General features: G+C 47.7%; 1 protein-coding gene across 1 annotated transcript; it reads left to right on the top strand.

Annotated features, from left to right (window-relative positions):
• Positions 1-1,539: 1,539 nt before the first annotated feature.
• Positions 1,540-22,882, top strand: METAP2 (methionyl aminopeptidase 2). Its single transcript, XM_054386763.1, has 11 exons — positions 1,540-1,723; positions 2,561-2,662; positions 5,905-5,970; positions 6,303-6,405; positions 9,879-10,040; positions 15,709-15,890; positions 15,983-16,077; positions 16,163-16,259; positions 17,422-17,525; positions 21,413-21,528; positions 22,071-22,882. The coding sequence occupies exons 1-11, from the start codon at positions 1,540-1,542 to the stop codon at positions 22,321-22,323; spliced, it is 1,464 nt and encodes a 487-aa protein (XP_054242738.1). The 3' UTR covers positions 22,324-22,882.
• The last annotated feature ends 2,929 nt before the right edge of the window (positions 22,883-25,811 follow it).

Here is a 25,811-nt window from a genome sequence, read left to right on the forward strand (position 1 = left end):
CTTGGAAGAAAAAAATAAAAGGTGAGTCTCTGTGTTGTCTTTCAGAAAGGGGTTTCAAGTTCTTGCTGCTTAGTGACCATATGTTTTGGACTGCATTCAGCCCTTCCCTTATCTCCCTAGCCACTGCCTGCCTTTTCCAGGGACTGATTAAGAGGGGGAAAAAAAAAAAAAAGCTATTGTGAGAAAATAAAAAAAATCCAAACCAGTCTCTTTCTCCACCTAAAAATGGTTTTCACCTCTGTCTTCTGGCCTATGGCGTGTTTGATGTTGTCTGCTCATCATGCTGCCTAGTATAGCATGAAATTGGAAAATGCAGCAGCATTCATGAATAGAATGTGTATTAAATGCTAGAACAGCTGGCTGGCAGTAACAGAAGGACAAAAAGATCTGAGCTGGTAAGGGCAATGCTGCAGGATGTGGCTCACTCTGTAACGAACACAGCTAAGGGAGTGCTCCTGGATCCAGTAACAGCACTGGAAGTGCAGCATCACCTCCAGCTGTACAGACACGTTGGTGACAGCAGATCCAGAGGTGATTCTGCCCTTCTGCTCTGGTGAAACCTCACTTGGAGTAATGTACCCAGCTCTGGGGCCCCCAGCACAAGGACATGGAACTGCTGGAGCAGGTCTGAGCAGAGGGTTGGAGCACCTCTGCCATTGGGGACAGGCTGGGATAGCTGGGGCTGTTCAGCATGGAGAAGGCTCCAAGGAGATCTAGTAACAGCGTTTCAATATCTGAAGGGGATCTCCAGGAAGGCTGAGGAGGGACTGTTCAGAAGGGTCTGTGGTGATAGGATGAAGGGCAGTGGTTTGAAAGTGGGGCAGGGTAGATTTAGGTTGGACATCAGGAGGAAGTTCTGCACAATGAGGGTGGTGAAATACTGGAACAGGTTGCCCAGGGATGCGGCTGAAGTCCCATCCTTGGAGACATTCAAGATCAGACTCGATGTGGCCCTGGGCAGCCTGATCTAATTGGAGGTGTCCTGATGACGGCAGGGGGGGGCTGGACAAGGACAGAAGCTAACAACAAAGGGACAACAAAGGTGGTGATGCCACAGGTCGGTGACGTGGGGCCAGGCTGCAGCGGACAGCAGGAGCACTGGACCGCAGCATTCCAAGAGCATGGCCACAGCCTCAGGCAGGAAGGCTCAGGCACTGCACAGCTCCTCAGACTCCCTAGAGTTCCCCAGACTCCTTTAGGCTCCTCACAGACCCCTCGCAGCCCCCCAAGGCTCCTCCCAGCCCTTCAGGCTCCCACAGAGCACTGCAGGCTCCCCACAGCCCCGCAAGGAATCTCAGCCCCCCGGACGCCTCCCAGCCTCCTCCCGAGCGCACTGGCAACGGGGGAAGGCGCGTGCGCGCCGGAAACGCACTGTGCGCGGAGGCCTCCTCCCCCCGCCCCAGCGGACCGCGGAGTCCTCCACCCTTCCCGGCGTGCCCCGCGCTCACCATAGAGCGGAGCGCCGGCCCCGCCGCTCCCTGCTCGTTCTCTCTTTCCCTTCCTCTCCCCGTGTGTGGCTGGCGGCGCGGCCGCGGCGACATGGCGGCCGTGAGGCAGGCGGGCGGCGCTGCCTCCGAGGAGGAGGAGAAGCACCTTAACGGCGAGCTGCCGCCGGAGCCTGAAGACAAGGACGGCGCGGAGGGCGGCGCGGCGGGGCTTGGCGGGGAGGATGGCGCTAAGAAGAAGCGCAAGAAGAAGAAGAAGGGCAAAGCGGGGCCCGCGGGTAGGGGCCGCGCCGGGATCCTCCCCTGACAGGCCGGCGGCGTGGCCTGGGGGGGGGCCGCGACCCGGTAGACCGGCCCGGCCTTGTACGCGGCAGCGGGCGGCTGTGGGTGTTTGAAGGGTCCTGCCATGCGGGGCGCGGGGAGGGTGCTGGGCGACGCCGAGGCCGCTGTCCCGGCCCGTGCCGCCCGTGTGGGCTGAGGGAGATCCCCTCGAGGAGGAGGGGGCTGGCGAGTGCCGGGAGGATGCTGCTGCCGTCCAGCACCAGGGGAGCAAGGGCGAGGGAAATCCTCCCTGCTCGGATAAGCACAGGAGAAGCCACCCCTTCCTTCATCGGCCATCCGATGCCCTGAGGGGGGAAAGGCGTAAGGCTGCCGCTGTAAGAGTCATCCCGTATGATGGAGCCTCTGTACCCCTTCCAAGTTCTCTGAGTGAGCCGGAGCAAGTCTGGGCAAATAGCGTAAGGTTTAGGTTTGTTTTAGCAGGCAAGCAGTTAATAATGATAATGCTGTGCGTTTATAATTATCTATTTCACGCCCATATTATCTCACAAGAGCAGGCTGCTGCTATGGCAAGAAGATTTAGTTTGCCCCGGGCAGAAAAAGAGTAGTGAGAAGTGTCTGACTAATGCTGCCTTTACACATAAGTTTCAGTAACAGTTGACACTGTAGTGCCCTACAAGCTTGCATATTGGGTCTGTTTTAAAAAACAAGGCATGGTTTGCTCCGGTGCCTATGGGATGAGTACAGTATAATATTTTTATAAAGTTTTGGGGGTTATTTTTCACTGTTGTGGAGCTGGCATTTTGCTCTAAGTCATACTTTACTTTTACAAGCAGGACAAGAAACAGAGAAAGAAATAGAAGGTGCTCTTGATGATGTAGCAAAACAATTGGATAAGCAATCACTGGAGGAGAAAGAAAAAGATGATGATGATGAAGGCAAGTGTAACTTTATCTTCTAACGTTTCCAGTTTCAGCTTCTTCCCAGACTCCTGTTTTAACAAACCTCTGCAGATGCATTTTGGCTTTGGGGTTTTGTGGTTGGTTTTATTTGGGAGAGCTGAGATGCAACTGTGTATTCTTTTACCTTTTGGCAAGAATTTGGCTGTTGTGCATATATATAAAACAACAAGGATAACAAGTTTGTTGAAACTTCTTGTTTTCGAGGCTCTTATTGCTGCAAGGCAATGGTCAGTTAAGATAAAGTAAGCTATAAATCATTCTCACTTGCATTACCATGGCTGGTATAAATTTTCCAAATGATGCTTCTTATTCTTGGCTTAGAATAAAAAAGTGCAGAAAGAAATTAATGGAGATTTTTAATTAATAGAAAGTGTTAGGGTCTTTGCCAGTGACTTGAAAGCTGCTCATATATAACCCTGATTTTTTTTTTATTAAGGCTGAACTGGGGAGAGATTAATACACAAGCAAGGCACATACCTTGTGTGTTGCTTGAGCTATGCAGCTGATGCACTATAAGGAAGTGCCTTATACTGAAACCCAGGCTGGCTGCATCTTTTTTGTAGGAATATCAAGGGGGGGAAAAAAATGCTGTCTTTCCTTTGTTTTGATGAGTGGCTCTTAATAAAAATGGACATTCAGGAAAATACATTTCCCAAGTTAGTGATTGAGTTTCTTTCTTGTGAATTCACATTTAAAGCAAGCTCAGCACCTGAAAATGGGTCTTGCTGTCCTGCTTGGAAATCTTCATAGCTGACTGTTGCTGGAATTTGTCATTCCAGAATTTAATTTAATAAATTAGATACAGAAGTTATTAAAAAAAAAAAGAATGAAACGTGTACTGAGATGTAAAATTGCAAATAAATTAATCTTTGAATACCATTAATCTATATATAGCATTCACTTTATGCAATTACCTTCTGTAGAAGGATTTTTTTTTCATGGATTATTTGGTTTAAAATATATTTCAGGTTATGAAGTTGAAAGCTATTCATACAGTACTGTGCTTTACCATGGTTGTAACTGAAGTAAGAAGTATTGAGGAGAATAGTGAAGACTTTATACAATGAAAAACATTCTTTGAGCATTATTATAGTAGTTACAGTTCTGTCTCAGGAGAAATTATATTGTTAATTGCAGAGCAGGCGCTGGGTTTATGCTCTTTATGGTGTTAATAATTAGCATTACAGTATAAAAATATTTAAAAGGTTCTCTCTCTTAATCTTCCTTTTCCCACGTTAGATTTGTATGTGTTTTTAGAGAAAAACAGAATTTTTTTGAGGGGAAAAAATAATTGCTGTAAGTTTTTTTGAAGACAACTGCGTGTTCTTGCTTGTACAGCTCCTCACTATTTGTGTACTTCCAGAGGTGTTACTTAAGACATGATGCTGCATTAGATTAAAAAAACAACAAAATCTCTACCTCCCTTGATAAACTGAATGGCCTCAGAAATAAGACTGTATACCTTTGAAAATCTAGGAGTTGAGGAAGTGCTTTTCAAATTTCCATTGCAGTATTAAAACATGCTGATGGGTAGCATTTTGGCATTCTATTAAGCTAAATTAATAAACAGCAGTGCCAAAATGGCATTAAGTGGGCTCCAGTTTTGCAAAGACCTTAAATTGCTTTCACTACCAGCTAAATAACCTGGAGACAAACAGGGTATTGGTCAGATGCAGTAGTTATGTTTCTGGCAGCACAGTTAGTCTGCTGCAGCCTTCAAGGACATGAAGGCGTAGGTTGGGTTAGTTGGGCTTGCAGTTGGCAGACTCACGTGCAGTGATGTATGAAAATGCCACAATAAGCAGATAGCAGCACTGGCAACCTTTAAATGCTGTACTTCTTTTGCACTTTAGGCCTGATGTTTAAAAATAAAACAGAAAAAAAATAAGAGAGTGAAGGAAACTGGAGTCAAATCTGATTCAATTTGGTTTTGGTGAATGGCTTGAGCACAGCTCAAGGTCAAGAGAAATGTTGCAGAAAGACCACATTTTAAAGAAATCTATAGCACTGTTAAGGATTTTTGGCTGCCTGTGAAATATGGATTGATGGAGAATCTGGTAAACTGGTTTGGATTGTAGTTACACACTACTAGTAGTTACACTAGTAATAAAAGTTATGCTTGCAGTTCTTCACTGCTTAAAATAAGATACTTAATGCCTAAACGAGCTGGGGACAGGTGGGGGTGACACATTACTGAGATTTGCTCCAGCTGCAGGATTGTAGCAGTCACTACCACATAAAAATGTGGCTGACACTGACCATCATGAGAAGCTTGAAGTCCAGTGACTGGAACAGCTAGTCAGTGGCTTGGTTTTTAAATAAATGAGCAAATACAAGTTTCTGTATAAATACATTCCAAATGACAAATGCTTTGACTTGATTCTAAAAGTTCTTTTTACTATTAATTTTTGATGAAAAACAAACATTCTAAATACAGATCACTAGTAGTTGCCCATTTTGAAATGAGCTTGTGATTAGATCCAGAACGTTTAGTTAGATGGTATCACATTACACAAATTGAGGATGAAGTAACCAAGCTTTAGATGTTGCCAGACATGAAGCTGTTGTTAACTCCCCAATGTGACTGTAAGGTGGTGTGGCCAGGCCTTGGTGCATGCCTAATGAAAACCTCCCACTGGTGCCTCCCACATGCAGTGCTGCTTGTGACTTTCCCTTTTGTCTCCAGATTAAATTCATCCTGACCTAAGTGCTGTCACCTTTGCTTGTTTGGTTTTTTTCTCTTTCCAGATGCACAAAGTTCTTTAGCTGAAACATCAAAAGATGAGTTTGAAGCAGAAGTTCCTAGCTTTTTGTTAGCTGTTGTGTCTAATATAGTTCTCCCTTAACACCCTCCCCCAACCCCAGGCATCTTTTTGGGTGAATTGAGAACAGAGGAATTTGAAGTAGGACTTTCTGAAAATTCTTTCCCTGAGCTGCTTTTTGAGTTTTGTTGGCTTTGGTTTGTTTTTTTTCCTTCTCTGTTTGGTGATATGTTTAAGTCAACAGCTTCAGAAAATACTTTCTTTAGGTCTGTGTTTGGTATGGGGATTGAGAATGCTAATAGCTTAGTGGAAGGTTCTAGCTGTCATCTTTTAGTTCATTAAATTCTGCTCTGAAGGAAGTGTTCCCAGGTAGTCCAGGCGGTCTTGTGTCTCATGCAAAATTCTGTGGTTCTTGAAGATTGTTTTATATTCACCTGAGCACTTTTTTTCCTGTAGATGGAGAGGGTGAAGGAGATGGAGCAACAGGGAAAAAGAAGAAGAAGAAGAAAAAGAAGAAAGGACGTAGGTATCAAGCACAAAAATAGAGATAAGCTGAATGAATATTTGTTACAACCATTTGTGAGAGCTGTTCTTGGCAGTTGAAACAAACTTTGGGGTGCAGCTTGGGTTTGTAGGCTAAGTCTCTCTTGATTTCTTTCTTTCTGGTATCCCTGAATGTCACATTGAGCCAAATAAAGTCAGAAGAGGGCATTGTGACATGATGTGATCTTGGTAGAAGCCAGAAGTCTAGTAAGAGGATCTTAAATAACTTGTGCTGTTTAACTTTTAAGGTTGAAGATACTTAATATTTGGAGCGTACCACATGTAAAACTTTCTTCACTTGTACTCAACAGCTAAAGTCCAGACAGATCCACCTTCTATTCCAATATGTGATCTATTTCCTAGCTACGTATTCCCAAAGGGAGAAGAATGTGAATATCCACCAACACAAGATGGGTGAGTTTTTCTGAGCTTAAAAAATAAATGTTAGTAGCTGGATGTGTTGAATTGCAAAACTGTTAATGTGCAACTAAATGGACTGACTGAATTTTGATGTGCTTCTCCCTCCCACCCCCTCAGTCACCCCTCTTTCTATTTTTTTTTTTTAAACTGGATCATCTCAGAACTTCCTGAATAGAAGTCTTCAGGCCAGAAATGTTTCTTCTTCTGTACATATTAAGTATATCCTGTATGAACAGAATTGCCCTGGTGCATGGGATCCTAAGACCCAGGGAACCAACAGTATTTCAACAGGCAGCTTGTAAGAAAAATGCAATCTGAATTGGAACTGAGTGCATGTTTAAAACTTAAGGAGATGACTCTGTTATGTAGCTGTTTTGGAGGCATTTAGGTGTCAGCTTCTTATTTTCTGCTGGAGACATGTCAGTCTCGGAGTATGTGCCAGTTTATTTTGCACTGTGCATCTCTCTGTATGAATACATATCATTATAATATAAACTGCTTTTCTAAATCATGGTGACATGGGAATAATGTGCAGTTCTACTAAGCATAGATAGATAGTGGGTTACTGGAATAGAGATTTGCAGTCTCAGGGATCTGTACTGAGATTCCACCTCCAATCCTGCCTCCAGTTCTGCTGTCCCCAGCAGAAGGAGGACACAGAGCTGTTGGAGTGAGTCCAGAGGAGGGCCACAAAGAGGATCAAAGGGCTGGAGCACCTCTGCTCTGAAGAGAGGCTGAGGGAGCTGGGGGTGTTCAGTCTGGAGAAGACTCCAGGGAGACCTTCTAGCTGCCTTCCAATAACTGAAGGGATCCTACAGGAAAGCTGCAGAGGGACTTTTCATAAAGGTGTCTGGCAATAGGACAAGGGGGAATGGTTTTAATCTGGTTATCATTTTTGAGGAAGCTTTTAAGGAAGCCTTTTCTCCTTCAGTTTGATCAAAAGGTGTGAAATTTTTCCTTTCCAACCTAAACCTCCCCTAGCACAACAATTTCAGGCTGTTGCCTCTTGTTCTATCACCCAGTACTGGGGAGAAGAGCCAACCCCCACCTCTCAAGTGGAACAAATGTTTTGGAGCAGGAGGTGAACTTCTTAAGCTGACATATGCTAGCCAGCACACTAGGAATCTGTCCTCAGAAAAGCTCGTGTGGGTGTTGGAAGACTTCATGTGTCTTTTATCTGATGTGACCTGTTATCTGATCAGTTGACCTTTCACATGTCCTGGAGTGCTCAGGCCTTAGCAGGATTTCTTGCTGCCTCCTTCCCTGAGCTCCCAGGTGGCAGTGGCGCAGCTTTGGCAGCAAAATGCTTTGGGTCTGATACAGTATTTTTAAATCTAGAGGCCACTTTGTCCCCCAGCTGTCCTGCATGCAGTGACCATATGCTGCAGTACAGTAGATAGAGTGAGGAAAGCTTCCTGCCAGCTTGCAGGAGTTTGCACTTAAGTCTGTGAGTGACGACAGAGCAGCTGCCCAGACTCTGTCAGCAGCTCCAGATCGCTCTGTTGGAATCCAGAGAAATCTGAAAAGGTCCTCCAGTCCCTCTTCCCTGATGCTTTGGTGCAGCACACCTTTTCCATCTTTTGTGCTGGGACTGCTGTGCTGGCAGTCGACCAAGTGCAGTGAGGGAGTTGCTGCTTCTTGCCTTTGGATTTTTTTGCTTGCATTTGCTAGTGTTAAGGCAAATCCTAAGAGTGGGATTCATCTGTAATGTTTGCTACTGCAGCAAGAAAACTGCTCAGGGAATTAAGCTTGGGATTTTTCCTTTGCACTGTTGTTAATTTATCTGACAAGGAGCAGGAGGTTCAAGAAAACAAGCAGAAGGGTCTCAATATATGGATCCTGTGATCATCCTGATAAAAATTGTGTAGAATGGCTTCTCTATCTTTTCAACTCTGCTTTAGGATTGCAGGATTACTCTTAACGCTGTAAAAACAGTTCAAAAAGCAGCAAAATTGCAGGGCATAGTCTCTTGGCTCACTCGTACCCAGTTTTTGGCTGTGGAGTGGACTCCTTAGAGTAAAGCCAAGTTCCATGTCTATGAACCAAGTAAGTAGCTACACCTGGGTTTCAAAAAGTAATCTTTAGTTGTTTAGAATCAATTCACTTAAAGGTAGAAGTAAATTTTTGAGTTTGGAGGCTGGTGTAGTTCAGTGTCTGTGGTCTATCCTCATGGATTTATAGAGTGGTTTGGGTTGGAAGGGACCTTAAAAATCATCTAGTTTCAACCTCCCCTGCCATGGGTAGAGACACCTTCCACTAGAACAAGCTGCCCAAGGCCTCATCCAGCCTGGCCTTGAACACCTTCGGGGAGGGGCATCCACAGCCTCCCTGACCAACCTGTTCCAGTGTCTCACCACCTTCATTGGAAAGAATTTTTTTCTGTCACCTGCCAGGGTCTGCAGCTATGTATTGGTCCTGCATGGCATGAACAAAGTTCTTTGAGTTACCACTAAGTTTTTTGTGGCATTCCTACAGGGCTTCAGCTTCACCGTTTGAAGGGTATCTCCACTTTGGTGTCAGAAGAGTTGTCTTTTATTTCTCATTCTGGCAGTTGCCGGAGTGTTGGCTTCATTTGTCTGCTTTCTTGGAATCTTTCTTGTGTGGTTTCTTGCATAATAAAAGAAAAAATATATTCACAACTGATTTTATATATTCTTTTATTGAAAGTTACTTTTGCATTTGTTTTTTTTTTTTTTAACCTACCAGAGAGCCAAAGTGAGTGGTGTTCAGGAACAAATGTTAATTCCTCCTCCAATACATTTGGAAATTAACTTCCTGACATGTGTCATAGTTGCTTTGCACTGTGTTAGGTGTTACTACCTAAAGATTCTGAGGATCAGCAGATGTAACGCTGGAACTGCAAGCCCTTAAATTCTGGAGGAGTTTGTTGTCCCTGTGTCAGGAACAGTTCCTGGGCCAAGCAGCTACACTAGAGTGCTGAGATTCTTCTCCAGACAGGAAGAGCACTATGTGAATGAGTGAGATCATGCATTGCTTGAGCAGAGCATGTTGCAGTGATTTTTTTTTTTTTCTGTTTTGTTTTTGTTTTTTATTTCCCTGCCCAACACAAGGTAGAATTGCAGGCATTGATCTGGGTTTTATACCACTGTTTGGAAAGTGGTTTATGTCCTTCAAGCACACTGCTGCTCTGGGAGGGTTAGGAGGTAAGGCTGGTGAAAATGTGTATGGAATAATATGGTTTGTGGTCTAACTGAGTTCAGTTTCTATGTATAGATGATTAATTCTTTTTCCTGCAGTGTTTTTGCCCTTCCCAGGTGCCAGTCTGTGGTGCTGATTATTGTTTTTAATGAACTTTATTTACTCTGTTACAAATCAGGATCTTTCCTGTCGCACAGGGGAACGTAGACCTGAGTGGTTAACAAACACTTGGCAGGCTTTAGGCAGAAGTTGTGCTGTGATGCTGTGATGATAGGAACTTCTCATGACACACCTCCTTTCTTCTGAAGGAGATCTGCTGCCTGGAGAACAACTCATGAAGAAAAGAAAGCACTAGACCAAGCCAGTGAGGAAATCTGGAATGCTTTTCGGGAGGCTGCAGAAGCACACAGACAAGTGAGGAAATATGTTATGAGCTGGATAAAACCTGGAATGACAATGATAGAAATCTGGTGAGGACACAGATCTGTTTAAAGACCTCTGCTCTACTTTTTCCTTCATTCTCTAGAAGGGGGACAGATTTAGTCTCACCTTTTGTGTGCTTCTTTCACTGTGTCACAGGCATTGAGGGGATTTCTGTTTGATGGACACAACCAATATCCCAAATTACTGCCTTTAAGTTTCCCCTTACAACATACTCTTAGCTTATGCAGCTTTGCAGGGCCTGGGATCAGACTGAGCTGGATTTCAAACTGAGCTTTGAGCTATGTTTACTTATTTTGAGCACATGCTTGATTTTAATGTTGAGTGTTTTGGCTACTCTTGGACGTAAGTTCTGCAGCAGCACTGAGAGGAGCAGCAATAATGTTCTGGCCTTTAAAACTGCCAGTGAAATGCTGTGTGGACACAGCATGGTTGTGCAGTCAGTCCAGGGCAGGAAAGTTTTCTATATGTTTAGTCTTCAGTGTCTGATATTTCTGGAGAAACACCATGTTTGTTATTCTCAGCTGATAAGAAATAACAGAGCAAATGGGTTAAGGTAAATCATGAGCTTGGTTAAGCTGAAGTTGAAAGAAATCATTGCCCTGAACTGATTCTCCTGACTTCCAACTGTTCCTTTTTCTATCCTGTTGTTTATCTAGAGTGAATGTCTACTGCCCAAGTAATGCACTGAACCAGGATAGTTTAGCTTCCAAAATCAGTTGCTTTCAGCCTGGTATGACTGAGGACTGCTGGCAAGAGTAGGATAGTAAGAAAGCTGCTCAGAGCTGATCCCCAAGATAACTCTGCAAGGATCAGGGAAAGAAGCCAGGGAAAGACAGACATCTGTTTAAAAATTACTACTCTGATGGAAACAAATCAGAGAATTGTTTGGGTTGGAAAATACCTTCCAAGATCATCAGCTCCAACCATCAGTCTGTGACCACCATAGCCATTAAGCATGTCCCCAAGTGCTGTGACCACAGGTTTCTTGAACACCTCCAGGGATGGGGATTCCCACCTCCCTGGTAGCCTCTTCCAATCCCTGACCACACTTGCAGCAAAAAAAATTTTTCCTCATCTCCAGCCTAACCCTCCCCTGGCACAATTTCAGGCCATTTCCTCTTCTTCTCTCAAGAAGAACCTAACAAATCTGTCATACTGAATGACACAGTTCAGTGTAACAGTTCTGAGCAATAATTCTCTCAAAACATGGCTTTTCTTCCAAAAGTACCTCAGGCTGTAGGGACTTGCCTGTTCAGAGGAGCTCTCTTCATTTCTCAGAGCACTCTGAGTGAGCAGCTTTCTTAAATATAACCAGAGGATGGTGCACTGCTGTGTGCTGTGCTTCAGGTCATGCCCCACTGCTACAGGAGCCAGCCCTGCAGCTTTTCAAGTAGCTAACAGCCTGAGACTAGTCAAAGACCAACAATAAATACTAGGCTCAGAAGGTTTTATTCTATCAAAGTTAGTGCTTAAATTAAAAAAGTATTATTATCCTTTTTTTAATTAGTACTGCTTTTAAAAAATGAGAGGACTAGACTATTGTCTTTTTTTTCCTCCTCTGTCTCTTTTCCTCTCTTTTTTTCTCCTCTCTTTTATCCTCTCAGACTTTTTTCCCTTCTCTTCTCTCCTCTCTTTCTTTCCCCTCTCCTCTCTTTCTTTCCCCCTTCCTCTCTCCTCTGGCTTTCCCCCCTCCTCTCTCCTCTCTCCTCTGGCTTTCCCCCCCTCCTCTCTCCTCTCTCCTCTGGCTTTCCCCCCTCCTCTCTCCTCTCTCCTCTGGCTTTCCCCCCCTCCTCTCTCCTCTCTCCTCTGGCTTTCCCCCCCTCCTCTCTCCTCTCTCCTCTGGCTTTCCCCCCCTCCTCTCTCCTCTCTCCTCTGGCTTTCCCCCCTCCTCTCTCCTCTCTCCTCTCACTTTCCCCCCTCCTCTCTCCTCTCTCTCTCGCTTTCCCCCCTCCTCTCTCCTCTCCTCTGGCTTTCCCCCCTCCTCTCTCCTCTCACTTTCCCCCCTCCTCTCTCCTCTCTCCTCTCACTTTCCCCCCTCCTCTCTCCTCTCTCCTCTCACTTTCCCCCCCTCCTCTCTCCTCTCTCCTCTCACTTTCCCCCCCTCCTCTCTCCTCTCTCCTCTCACTTTCCCCCCTCCTCTCTCCTCTCTCCTCTGGCTTTCCCCCTCCTCTCTCCTCTCTCCTCTGGCTTTCCCCCCTCTCTCCTCTCTCCTCTGGCTTTCCCCCTCCTCTCTCCTCTCTCCTCTGGCTTTCCCCCCTCCTCTCTCCTCTGGCTTTCCCCCCTCCTCTCTCCTCCTCTGGCTTTCCCCCCTCCTCTCCTCTCTCCTCTGGCTTTCCCCCCCTCCTCTCTCCTCTCTCCTCTGGCTTTCCCCCCCTCCTCTCTCCTCTGGCTTTCCCCCCCTCCTCTCTCCTCTGGCTTTCCCCCCCCTCCTCTCTCCTCTGGCTTTCCCCCCCTCCTCTCTCCTCTGGCTCTCCCCCCTCCTCTCTCCTCTGTCTTTCCCCCCTCCTCTCTCCTCTGGCTTTCCCCCCTCCTCTCTCCTCTGGCTTTCCCCCCTCCTCTCTCCTCTCTCCTCTGGCTTTCCCCCCTCCTCTCTCCTCTCTCCTCTGGCTTTCCCCCCTCCTCTCTCCTCTCTCCTCTGGCTTTCCCCCCCTCCTCTCTCCTCTCTCCTCTGGCTTTCCCCCCTCCTCTCTCCTCTCTCCTCTGGCTTTCCCCCCTCCTCTCTCCTCTCTCCTCTGGCTTTCCCCCCCTCCTCTCTCCTCTCTCCTCTGGCTTTCCCCCCCTCCTCTCTCCTCTCTCCTCTGGCTTTCCCCCCTCCTCTCTCCTCTCTCCTCTGGCTTTCCCCCCTCCTCTCTCCTCTCTCCTCTGGCTTTCCCCCCTCCTCTCTCCTCTCTCCTCTGGCTTTCCCCCCTCCTCTCTCCTCTCTCCTCTGGCTTTCCCCCCTCCTCTCTCCTCTCTCCTCTGGCTTTCCCCCCTCCTCTCTCCTCTCTCCTCTGGCTTTCCCCCCTCCTCTCTCCTCTCTCCTCTGGCTTTCCCCCCTCCTCTCTCCTCTCTCCTCTGGCTTTCCCCCCCTCCTCTCTCCTCTCTCCTCTGGCTTTCCCCCCTCCTCTCTCCTCTCTCCTCTGGCTTTCCCCCCTCCTCTCTCCTCTCTCCTCTGGCTTTCCCCCCTCCTCTCTCCTCTCTCCTCTGGCTTTCCCCCCTCCTCTCTCCTCTCTCCTCTGGCTTTCCCCCCCTCCTCTCTCCTCTCTCCTCTGGCTTTCCCCCCCTCCTCTCCTCTCTCCTCTGGCTTTCCCCCCTCCTCTCTCCTCTCTCCTCTGGCTTTCCCCCCTCCTCTCTCCTCTCTCCTCTGGCTTTCCCCCCTCCTCTCTCCTCTCTCTGGCTTTCCCCCCTCCTCTCTCCTCTCTCTGGCTTTCCCCCCTCCTCTCTCCTCTCTCCTCTGGCTTTCCCCCCCTCCTCTCTCCTCTCTCCTCTGGCTTTCCCCCCCTCCTCTCTCCTCTCTCCTCTGGCTTTCCCCCCCCTCCTCTCTCCTCTCTCCTCTGGCTTTCCCCCCCTCCTCTCTCCTCTCTCCTCTGGCTTTCCCCCCCCTCCTCTCTCCTCTCTCCTCTGGCTTTCCCCCCCTCCTCTCTCCTCTCTCCTCTGGCTTTCCCCCCCTCCTCTCTCCTCTCTCCTCTGGCTTTCCCCCCCCTCCTCTCTCCTCTCTCCTCTGGCTTTCCCCCCCTCCTCTCTCCTCTCTCCTCTCTCCTCTGGCTTTCCCCCCCTCCTCTCTCCTCTCTCCTCTGGCTTTCCCCCCCTCCTCTCTCCTCTCTCCTCTGGCTTTCCCCCCCTCCTCTCTCCTCTCTCCTCTGGCTTTCCCCCCCCTCCTCTCTCCTCTCTCCTCTGGCTTTCCCCCCCTCCTCTCTCCTCTCTCCTCTGGCTTTCCCCCCCTCCTCTCTCCTCTCTCCTCTGGCTTTCCCCCGTCCTCTCTCCTCTCTCCTCTGCCTTCCCCCCTCCTCTCTCCTCTGGCTTTCCCCCCTCCTCTCTCCTCTGGCTTTCCCCCCTCCTCTCTCCTCTGGCTTTCCCCCCTCCTCTCTCCTCTCTCCTCTGGCTTTCCCCCCCCTCCTCTCTCCTCTCTCCTCTGGCTTTCCCCCCCTCCTCTCTCCTCTCTCCTCTGGCTTTCCCCCCCTCCTCTCTCCTCTCTCCTCTGGCTTTCCCCCCCTCCTCTCTCCTCTCTCCTCTGGCTTTCCCCCCTCCTCTCTCCTCTCTCCTCTGGCTTTCCCCCCCTCCTCTCTCCTCTCTCCTCTGGCTTTCCCCCCCTCCTCTCTCCTCTCTCCTCTGGCTTTCCCCCCCCTCCTCTCTCCTCTGGCTTTCCCCCCCCTCCTCTCTCCTCTGGCTTTCCCCCCTCTCTCTCCTCTGGCTTTCCCCCCCTCCTCTCTCCTCTCTCCTCTGGCTTTCCCCCCCTCCTCTCTCCTCTCTCCTCTGGCTTTCCCCCCTCCTCTCTCTCTCCTCTGGCTTTCCCCCCTCCTCTCTCCTCTCTCCTCTGGCTTTCCCCCCCCTCCTCTCTCCTCTCTCCTCTGGCTTTCCCCCCCTCCTCTCTCCTCTCTCCTCTGGCTTTCCCCCCCCTCCTCTCTCCTCTCTCCTCTGGCTTTCCCCCCCTCCTCTCTCCTCTCTCCTCTGGCTTTCCCCCCCTCCTCTCTCCTCTCTCCTCTGGCTTTCCCCCCCCTCCTCTCTCCCCTCTCTCCTCTGGCTTTCCCCCCCTCCTCTCTCCTCTCTCCTCTGGCTTTCCCCCCCTCCTCTCTCCTCTCTCCTCTGGCTTTCCCCCCCCTCCTCTCTCCTCTCTCCTCTGGCTTTCCCCCCCCTCCTCTCTCCTCTCTCCTCTGGCTTTCCCCCCCCTCCTCTCTCCTCTCTCCTCTGGCTTTCCCCCCCCTCCTCTCTCCTCTCTCCTCTGGCTTTCCCCCCCTCCTCTCTCCTCTCTCCTCTGGCTTTCCCCCCCCTCCTCTCTCCTCTCTCCTCTGGCTTTCCCCCCCCTCCTCTCTCCTCTCTCCTCTGGCTTTCCCCCCCCCTCCTCTCTCCTCTCTCCTCTGGCTTTCCCCCCCCTCCTCTCTCCTCTCTCCTCTGGCTTTCCCCCCCCCTCCTCTCTCCTCTCTCCTCTGGCTTTCCCCCCCCTCCTCTCTCCTCTCTCCTCTGGCTTTCCCCCCCCTCCTCTCTCCTCTCTCCTCTGGCTTTCCCCCCCTCCTCTCTCCTCTCTCCTCTGGCTTTCCCCCCTCCTCTCTCCTCTCTCCTCTGGCTTTCCCCCCCCTCCTCTCAGTATCAGTAATTGTAAAGAATGCATTTAGTTTTCATGACTGTGTTGCTCAGGAAGAGTGATTTAAATGTAGCTGGTGACAGGATGGCTCTTTCAAACTTAGAGTAGAAACACCTGTGAAGTACTGAATTGTGCTCAAGAACAGACAAAGAGTTGAAGACGGCTACATATTTCCAATCTAGAGTCTACTGGTTAGCATACAAGTAATTTCAGATACCATATTAAATTATCTGCTTGCTTTTTCTGAAGTTGTGTTCTTGCATTGGTTTGTTTGAAGTCCTCATAAGAAATGTTAATGACAACTGTCATGTTCTTTTGTTTTGTTTGTTTGTGGTTTTTGTTTGTTTGGTTTTTGTTTGGTTTTTTTGTGGGTGTTTTTGTTTGTTTGTTTGTTTTTCCTTCTCTCTGCCTTCCAGTGAAAAACTAGAAGACTGCTCCCGGAAGCTGATCAAGGAAAATGGTTTAAATGCAGGCCTTGCATTTCCTACTGGGTGCTCCCTGAACAATTGTGCTGCCCACTACACTCCCAACGCTGGAGACCCAACGGTCCTGCAGTACAACGATGTTTGCAAAATAGACTTTGGGACCCACGTTAGTGGTTAGTTTTCATTCATTTTTATCCATTACAACTTTGAGAGCTTTCTTCAGTGCCCAGACTTAAGGAAGCTAATTCACTTCTGCTGGTTTCAGGTCATATTATTGACTGTGCTTTTACAGTCACATTCAATCCCAAATACGACAGACTATTACAAGCTGTAAAGGATGCCACAAATACTGGAATAAAGGTATGGTCATTATGTGATAGTTATCAAGTCTTTTCCACTCAACTTTGCTGTTTGTCTTCCACTGATGTTGGCACTTTGTTTTCAGTGTGCTGGAATAGATGTACGCCTCTGTGATGTGGGGGAGGCCATACAAGAAGTTATGGAGTCCTATGAGGTTGAAATTGATGGCAAAACGTACCAAGGCAAGTGCTTTTCTTTGGACAAGGGCAGTTGTTCTGGCAGCGTGGTACAGATAGTTCATTATACCCTGTGGTACTAGTCTTGCATAAATATGTTTTTGGCTGGCTTCTCATTCCTCTGGAGGAAGCATAGAATTGTTGAGGTGGGAAGAGAGCTTTGAGATCATCAAGTCCAACGGCTTGCCTAGAGCTCACAATCTCACCACTACTGCTATGCCACTGCCACTAAACCATGTCACCAGGCACCACATTCCACCACCTCCAGGGGTGGTTGCTCAGCCTCCCTGGGCAGCCAGTTCCAGTGCTTGAGAACCATTTCTGTGAAGAAATTTTTCCTAATATCCAATCCTTGGCATAACTTGAGGCCATAAATCCTTCCAGGTCTTCTGTCTTTGACAGATAAGATGAAGGCTAAACAGTTGTGTCAAAATGTACAAATAATTTGAGACCTGCTGTTTGGCTTTATTAATCAATCTTTGTTACTCTTGGCCTTGTTAGTCTCCAGCACAAGAAGGACAGGAGCAGGTCTGAAGCAGGCCACAGAGATGAGCAGAGGGTTGGAGACTCCTCCCCTATGGGGACAGGCTGAGGGAGCTGGGGCTGCTGAGCCTGGAGAAGGCTCCAGGGAGACCTTGGAGCAGCCTTCCAGTACCTGAAGGGGGCTATAGAAGAGGTGTAGAGGGACTTTTGACAAGGGCTTGCAGTCACAGGATGAGAGGCAATGGATTGAAACTTGAGGAGGGCAGGTTCAGACTGGATATTGGGAAGAAATTCTTTCCAGCGAGGGTAGCGAGATGCTGGAACAGGTTGCCCAAGGAGGTTGTGGATGCCTCCTCCCTGGAGGTGTTCAAGGCCAGGGTGGATGAGGCCTTGAGGAGCCTGGGCTGGTGGGAGGTGTCCCTGCCCATGGCAGGGGGTTGGAACTAGATGAGCTTTAGGGTCCCTTCCAACCCAACTCATTCTACAAATACCAAAGTTTTGCTATAACCTACAAAAGTAACTCCTTGGCTGGAGTTTGTACAGGATAGGTACATCTTTTAAGATCAGTCCCTGTGGGATATGATGAGTCAGTGTTGCATGTTCAGCATGGGCTGACAGAGCAAATTGCTTTGAAAGGTTTAAGGTGTTAGGAACCTGCCTGTAACATTCCTGTTCTCTTCCAAAGTGAAACCCATCCGCAATTTGAACGGACACTCGATCGGGCCCTACAGGATACACGCTGGGAAAACAGTGCCCATTGTGAAAGGAGGAGATGCCACAAGAATGGAGGTAAAGGAAGTTCTGCCATCTTTCTTTCTCTGAAGTTCCCCCACACACACACACTGTCATTAGAAGAGTATTTCCTGCCTAGCCCTGATGTGTAGTGCTTGTGATGCTGGTGGGTACCAGCAGCAGAGGAAAATGCTTGCTGGACATTGGCAGTGCTCCTCTCTCCAGGAGCCATCATTCCCCACCAAACAGCAGAAGAAAATCTTTGAAATCTGAAGGGCTTTAGTGATGCTCTTGGGAGCTCTTGCATATTTATTTCTCACTGTGTATACCTTACTTAAATGGAATGTTGCCCTTAGGAGCAGGGGAAAGGATAGGAATTCAGATTTTTGGGGTGAACTGGAGGGACCAGAGGTTTCCTGAAAGGTGTTTGACCTTGCCCAGGCACTCACACTTTCTGTTCACACACTAGTTGGTAATTCTTGAGAAACATTTCTGTCCTGTTGTAGCTCTGGCTGACTTTTTTTCAAGCACAGTTACATCTGATACCTTTCTTGAAAAGCTTCTGCTGCAGTTTCTCTTTGCAGATACAGAACAATGCAGCATATTTCTGGTGTATAACATGAGAGGGTAGGTGAAAGATGTTGTTTGAGTGGTGTTTTGGAGCAGGGGAAGAGAAACTGCTGTATGTAATGTGACAAACTACCAATTGGAAATCACAGAATGGTAGGGGTTGGGAGGGACCTCTGGAGATCATTGAGTCCAACCATTCTGCAAAGCAGGATCACTTAGGGCAGGTGACACAGGAACACATTCAGGCAGGTTTGGAATGTCTCCAGAGATGGAGACTCCACCACCTCTCTAGGCAGCCTGTTCCAGTGCTCTGTCTGCCACCCTTAAATTCTTGAATTTAAGTTCCTCCTGATCTCCTGATGTTGAGATGGAACTTCTGATGTTCCAGTTTGTGCCCATTACCTCTTGTCCTGTCACTGGGCACCACTGAACAAAGCCTGGCCCCATCCTCCTGACCCCCACCCTTTAAGTATTGATCAGCATTGATGAGATCCCCCTCAGGCTGCTCTTTTCTGCACTAAACAGCCCCAATTCTCTCAGCCTTTCCTCATCACAGAGATGTTCCAGTCCCCTCAGCATCTTTGCAGCCCTTTTCTGTACCCTCTCCAGCAAACCTCTGCCCTTGAACCAGGGAGCTCAGAACTGGACACAATGCTCCAGATGTCACCTCACCAGGGCAGAGTAGAAAGGCAGCATTAAAATCTCTAAGCTGATCTTTAGCCCCCATTCTGCTGTAAACCTGTGTTCTAACAAGACAGGAAGGCTGATTTCAAAGACTGCTAATGAGATGAGAAGATTTTCCTTTCATTCCCTGAGCACCAATGATCATTTGTATACTTATCAGAGTAAGACTTGTAAGAGCTGAGTAGGGAACTGAGTGGTCTGGACAGGATTGAGTTTTGAGGTAGGCTCACTCTCATCACCCAAAGCTTTTATCATACTCATTGATCACCTTGTTAATGTTGTGAGCAAAAAGGGCATACTTCTGGCTGTCATCTTATCTACAGGAGTTTGCAAAGGGATTAAAGGAGGGAAAAGGAAGGCAGGGAAAGCTGCTTGGTTTTAGCTTAGGGAATGGTTAGGTCTTGTTCATCGTCCAGCAGTGTCTTCCTAGTATGAAACTCAAGTTTATAACTGAAGCATAAAACTTCAGCACATCTTACTTAAAGATTTCAGAGCTTTTGAGGGTGCTTTAATTGACTATACAGGCTCTGAGGAGAAGACTTTTAATTTCTGCAGCTCCTGTAGGTTACTTAGGACACAATCCTCACAGTGAGTTCTGCTGCTGAAGTGCATGGAGCATAGCCAAGCTGTGCTGTGCTAATTATAGCAGCAAACTGCAATCCAATGAGAGAAGTACAGCCTCTGATGATCCTCCTGCTGAAAAAAGTGGGTGTAAAGTGATTTCTTTTATTGATTTGGGTGGCATTGTGTGTGGGCTTTGGGTGTTGGGGTTTGGGAGGGGGGTTGGTGTTTTATTTATTTATTTTCAACTTCTATTAGCTTAATACTCAGGGGCATCTTGGATTTGGAGCCTGTGGTACTGCTTTTCATCTGCCTTCTTATTTTTGAGTTATGACTTTCAAAGTAGCTTAATAAACTGAAAATCCCAGGTCCTGCTGTCCATTGGTGTTTGATGCCCCCTCTTAAGTCCCTTTCACAGTCCTACAGTTAAGGCTTGGCAGAGAGGAGTTTCCATAATGGCATTTTCAGTATGGTCTGGGCTGGAACTGTGGTAATGTCCTTGCAGATAGAGATCACCTTCATCTCTTGAAGAAATTCATCTTGTGGAGTGGAAATGAGCAGGGTCAGGGTTTATACTAGCAGCTGTTAGCAGAAAATTCTGGCAGGAATCAAGCACTTGAGGAAGTCTCCAATCAAGAACTTCAATAAGACTTCTGAAATTTCACATCCAGCTTTCTCTGATTTTTTTTTTTTTTGGATGGTTTGGGTTGTTGTTGCTTTTTCCTTTATGTTAAGGATTCAATTCCATCTTTGGTTACTCCAGTGTGTATCTGGAAAAGCTGCATCAATGAAATTGAGGTAGTGGACTGTGAACTCATTCTGAGTCTACAATGGCATCAATTAGTACAGGCTAATTGAGTTTTTCCAGGGGGCTGTTACTTTTTATGTATCATTTTGTCAAATTACTTCTGATTTTTCTTTTTTTTTCCTCTCCAATTCCTTGTTCATTAGTGCAGAAGAAAAGAGATTGTCTTTGAGATACCACCACATCATTCCAAGTAGACATGCTTAGATATCTCAGAGCTTTCCCTGCCCTAACAGGAACATTTGCTGCCTAAACTATTAATTTCCAAGAACTTTTCTGAATAGCAGAGGGGAATGACTTCATCAGCAAATGGTTTACAGCAGGATGCAGTTTCTTAGGTCCTGTTAGATACGTGCTTTGAGAATGTTTTGCCTGCAGTGACTTTGAGAAATTGTGGGTAGAAACATTCTGGGATTTATGGCTTGAAATAAGTAAAATGGTGTTAAAATTTCCAGACTGCATTGGGTTGGAAGGAGCCTTCAGAGGTCACCTTCTCCAACCTCTCTGCAGTCAGCAGGGACACCTCCAATTAGATCAATCTGCCCAGGGCCACAAGAAGTCAGAGCCCCCAGGGCTGGGGCCTCCACCACTTCTCTGGGTAACCTGTTCCAGTATTTCACCACTCTCATTGTGCAGAACTTCCTCCTGGTGTCCAACCTAACTCTCCCCTGCTCCAGCTTCAAACCATTGCCCTCATCCTATCACTCCAAGCCCTTCTGAACAGTCCCTCCCCAACATTCCTGTAGGTCCCCTTCAGATACTGAAATGCAGCAGCTCTGAGGTCTCCCCCAGAGTTTTCTCTGGACTGAACAGCCCCAGCTCTTTCAGGCTGTCTTCATAGGGGAGATTCTCCAGCTCTCTGATCATCTTTGTGGCCCTCCTCTGGACCTGCTCCATCAGGTCCATGTCTCTCCTGTGTTGGGGGTCCCATAGCTGGTCACAACCCTCCAGGTGAGGTCTCACCAGAGCAGGGCAGAGGAGCAGAATCATCTCTCTTGACTTGCTGACCACAATTCTTTTGCTGCAGCCCAGGCTGCCATTGGCCTTGTGGGCTGCAGATGCACATAGTTGGCTTATGTCCAGCTTCTCATCCACCAGCACCCCCGAGGCCTTTCCTGCAGATAGATAAGAAATCGCTGGAGATATTTGATACTTTCCTGTCTGAAGCCTCCACCTTGAATTTTCCTCTGCATTATTTTGGTGATTACTGCTGTTCACAGGTAATGGCATTCAGAAGTGGTTACACTGAGACCATGGTGTCAGGTTGGCCCCAGTGTCTCTTGTTTTCCTACTGTAACATGTTCCTTGTGTTCTCTCTCCTCAGGAAGGTGAAGTGTATGCCATAGAAACCTTTGGTAGCACAGGAAAAGGTGTTGTCCACGATGATATGGAGTGTTCTCATTATATGAAGAACTTTGATGTTGGGCACGTGCCAATAAGGTTGGATTGTGTTCTTGTGTCTTGCTGGTCTGTTGTGCTACAGCTACCACCCTCCTGGGGTTCAAGCCTCATAGATTTATAGAACGGTTTGGGTTGGAAGGGACCCTAAAGCTCATCCAGTTCCAACCCCCTGCCATGGACAGGGACACCTCCCACCAGCCCAGGTTGCTCAAGGTCTCATCCAGCCTGGCCTTGAACACCTCCAGGGAGGGGACATCCACAACCTCCCTGGGCAACCTGTGCCAGTGTTTGTGAAGAATGTCACAGAATTAACCAGGTTGGAAAAGACCTTCAAGATCATGAAGTCCAGCCTGTCACCCAACACCATCTAACCAACTAACCCATGGCACTAAGTGCCTCATCCAGTCTTAAACACTTCCAGGGCCGGTGACTCCACCTCCCTGGGCCTCGTCTGTTTCTAATACACTGGAAGCATTCTGCTGCCTGCCATGCGCATTTCATTGATATGCCCTCTTTCTGCAGGGAATGCTTGCTGGGGATAGCTCTTCTCAAACATGTTGTTGTTCTTCTTCCTCCTTCAGGCTTCCAAGAGCAAAGCACCTGCTGAATGTCATCAACGAAAACTTTGGTACTCTTGCCTTCTGCCGCCGCTGGCTGGATCGCCTGGGGGAGAGCAAATACCTGATGGCACTGAAGAACCTCTGTGACCTGGGTATAGTGGATCCATACCCTCCCTTGTGTGACATCAAAGGCTCCTACACAGCACAGTTTGAGCACACTATACTCTTACGCCCGACCTGCAAGGAGGTGGTCAGCAGAGGAGACGACTACTAAACTCAAAGCCACACCTCAGCACCTTGCATCCTCTCTAGGCTTGGTTGGAACATACTCTACCAGAATTAATTTACAACCTCTTTGTCTGTTTTAACAGTGGACTGCTGGCAGAACTTTCCATGTTTGGAAAGGAAGGGATTTCATCCAAGGCAAGTCTTCTAATGTAACTAACCACCACCAACAAAAAAAGCTTTCAGGCCTTTAGAAATACTTCAGAAGTTACCTTTTTGTTGGTTGGGGTTTTTTTTTCTGTTCAGGGAAATACATGCTAAAAAAAAAAACAAACAGCAGCTCAGTTTTTAGTTTGGAATGAGTTATCCATGTGGGGTTGAACATTTATGAGGAAAAGATGCTTTTCCAATATTTATATTTCCCATATTCCTCCTGGAATTGCTTTGAATGACTTGCACCTGAGCTCTGCACCCAAGCCCTCTATGATAATTGCCTTTTAAACTTCCTGGAAATCCATTTTGTAAAGAATAAAGAGAAATTTTCAGATCTAAACACATTAAAAAAATACTTTTTAGAAGCCTGGTTATGATTCTGGTCAGGACTCTGCTGGGAAACTGCTCTATTAAATATTTTACAAACTTCATTTGCCATTTCTTGTCTTGAAAGTGTGGCCAGCAGGCCTAGAGAGGTGACTCTGCTCCTGTGCTCTGGTGAGACTTCACCTCCAGTACTGCGTCCAGCTATGGACCAACAACACAAGAGAGATGTGGAGCTGCTGGAGCAGGTCCAGAGGAGGGCCATGAAGATGAGCAGAGGGCTGGAGCACCTCTGCTGTGAAGACAGGCTGAGTGAGTTGGGTCTCTTCAGCCTGGAGAAGAGAAAGCTCCAGGGAGACCTTAGAGCTGCATTTCAGGATCTGAAGGGGGCCTACAGGGAGTCTGGGGAGGGGCTGTGTAGAAAGGCTTGGAGTGATAGGATAGTGATACTGCAGCAGGGGAGAGTTAGGTTGGACAGCAGGAGGAAGTTCTGTGCAATAGCAGCAGTGAAATACTGGAGAGGTATTGCCCAGAGAGGTAGTGGAGGCTCCATCCCTGGAGACATTCACTGTCAAACACGATGTGGCCTGGGGCAGACTGATCCTGTTGGAGGTGTCCCTGCTGACTGTAGGGGGGCTGGATGACATGACCTTTGAGGGTCCCATCCAAGCCAGTGCAGTCTGAAACAGGATCTGTCTCTCCATTCATCTGAAACTTTGCCTTTCAGAGCTAATTAAAGAGTGCTGGGGTAACAGGGTAAGAGTCAGCAATTTTTTGCAGGACCAACTGTGCCAGCTCCAGTAAAGCTGTGTGGTGTGATTTGGAGTGTACCCATCTTCAGGTGCCACTTCAGCTGTATTGCAGCATGTCAGACACCTGTGGTGGCCTCTTGCTCTTCTCAGCACCATGCAACTTGGAGCTGAGGTCAGCTGTGAACATTGCTGTGCATCCCTACATCTTCTTTGACATCCTGTGTTGCATGCAGTAAAGTTGCCCTTAATGTGATTCCCATTCTCCTTAAAAGTTCACATCCAGTTGGAGAGGGTGTGGGGACAAAGAAAACATCACAAGGAACTTCTTTATTGTGAGGGTGGCAGAGCTCTGGAGACTTTCAAGGCCCACCTGGATGTGTTCCTGTGTGATCTGCTTCAGGTACTCCTGCTCTGGCAGGGGGGGTGGACTCAATCTTCAGAGGTCCTTTCCAACCCCTCCCATTCTATGATAATTTTGTTTAACCAGGAGTATTTGATGTTCTCTTGGGCCAGGAGGTCATGATCTGTCTTCTCAGTGAATTCTGCACTGAATCTGGCTGTTGAATAGGATTTGTGAAGGGAAATGAAATCCCTGGCTCCTCAGGCCCAGATGGCTTCCAGCCCCTCGAGATTTACCTCATGACTGGAATGCTGCATGGAGTTTCTGGTAACAGTGGAGAGCTGCTTTCACCACATCTGCTCCCTCTTTACCTACAGAGTTCATACGCAGTTAGAAGCACCACTTCTTGTGGTGGTGTCCCACTCTCTTTGGCCATGAGCTGCATTTTAGACCTTATAGAGGGAAGCAGTGTCCTGTGCTACCTACAGCTTAAAAATAATAGACCTGGGTGGGTGGGGTTTTGGTTTTTCCTCTGATTGTAAATATTGTTTGAACTTGGTTCTGGTTCAACTTGCAGAAGTGGGATAGCCTGGAATGTGTGCTGCTGGTGGTGGTGTTTGAGAGCCTTGGCATCCCAGCAATGACTCTGAAGTGATTAATGCAGCTGTGTGGGCACATGGCTGGGCTTCCAAACAGACTGCAGCTACTGGAAGGCCTTGCAAAGTGAAACCTGGCACCTGAAGCAATCTGGGGCAAGGATTGCTGGGTGCAGAGCCTGCTGATGTCATGGTGCTGCTGGTACACTTTGTGACATGGTCTGGTAGAGTGGCTGCCTTCTAGCTCTCCTTGGCTTTGTAATAATGCTGCTTATGCAGGTGCTGACAGAGACTTCTTCAGCACTGCTTCAGTTCTCAGCCTCTCATCTGCCAGTTCCGGGCTCTCCTCTCTAGAAAGACAGCCTCTGTAGCTAGGTGGCACTTGATAGCCTTCTGAAAAATTGAAGCATTTTTTATCTTTATTGATTTCTGGAACAGGTTGCTCAGGGAGGCTGAGGATGCCTCCTTTCTGGGGGTGTTCCAGGCCAGGTGGGATGAGGCCTTGAGTACCTGAGTCTAGTTGAGAGGCATCCCTGCCCATGGAGGAGCAGGTTGGAGGAGATGATGATCTCCAAGGTCCCTTCCAAGCTGAACCATTCTGTGGTTCTGATTGGATGGATTGAAGCTGGAAGAGGGGAGATTCAGACTGGAGATGAGGAAGAAATTCTTTCCAGTGAGGGTGGCGAGACACTGGAACAGGATGCCCAGGGAGCTTGTGGATGCCTTCTCCCTGGAGGTGTTCAAGGCTGGGTTGGATGAGACCAGGAGCAACCTGGACTGGTGTGAGGTGGCAGGGAGGTTGGAACTGGATGATCCTTAAGATCCTTTCCAACCCAAACCATTCTATGAATTTATGAAAACTGAATTACCATAGGCCTCAAAATACCTGCAGCACAGCAGCCTCCATGAAGCCAGTGCTAGAACTGCTGCAATCTTAAGCAGCAGAGCAGATCCCTAGGGATCTGCTTTAGAGCTGCTCCTTAGCACCAGGTTTATTTCCTTGCTGCTCTTGTGGCTTCCAGCTTCATTGTGTTGTGTTACCATCAGCACATCACAGTAACCTTCAGATTACAAAAACCAAGCTGGTATCAGGGAAGCTCAATGATGTGTAAGCATGACTGGAATTTGCTCATTTGAATTTTACAGCTGGTGTTTGTGGAGATGGAGAAACTTTGCCAAGCTCTATTTCTTCCAAACATCTTTTTTCTTGCAGGAAGGAAGATGAGAGAGAGAGGCTTGTTGTAGTTCATCATGAGCCAGGATTTTGCACTTCCAACTTATAGATTCATGGAATGGTACCTTAGAGATCATT

Source organism: Indicator indicator, chromosome 14 (genome assembly GCF_027791375.1).
Source record: "Indicator indicator isolate 239-I01 chromosome 14, UM_Iind_1.1, whole genome shotgun sequence".
NCBI classification, from domain to species: Eukaryota; Metazoa; Chordata; class Aves; order Piciformes; family Indicatoridae; genus Indicator; species Indicator indicator.

Coding starts and splice junctions, on each gene's coding strand:
- METAP2 (XM_054386763.1), top strand. CDS start 1,540: ATGGCGGCCGTGAGGCAGGCGGGCGGCGCTGCCTCCGAGGAGGAGGAG. Junction 5,971..6,302: donor GAAGAAAAAGAAGAAAGGAC/GTAGGTATCAAG, acceptor TGTACTCAACAG/CTAAAGTCCAGACAGATCCA. Junction 16,078..16,162: donor CCACAAATACTGGAATAAAG/GTATGGTCATTA, acceptor CTTTGTTTTCAG/TGTGCTGGAATAGATGTACG.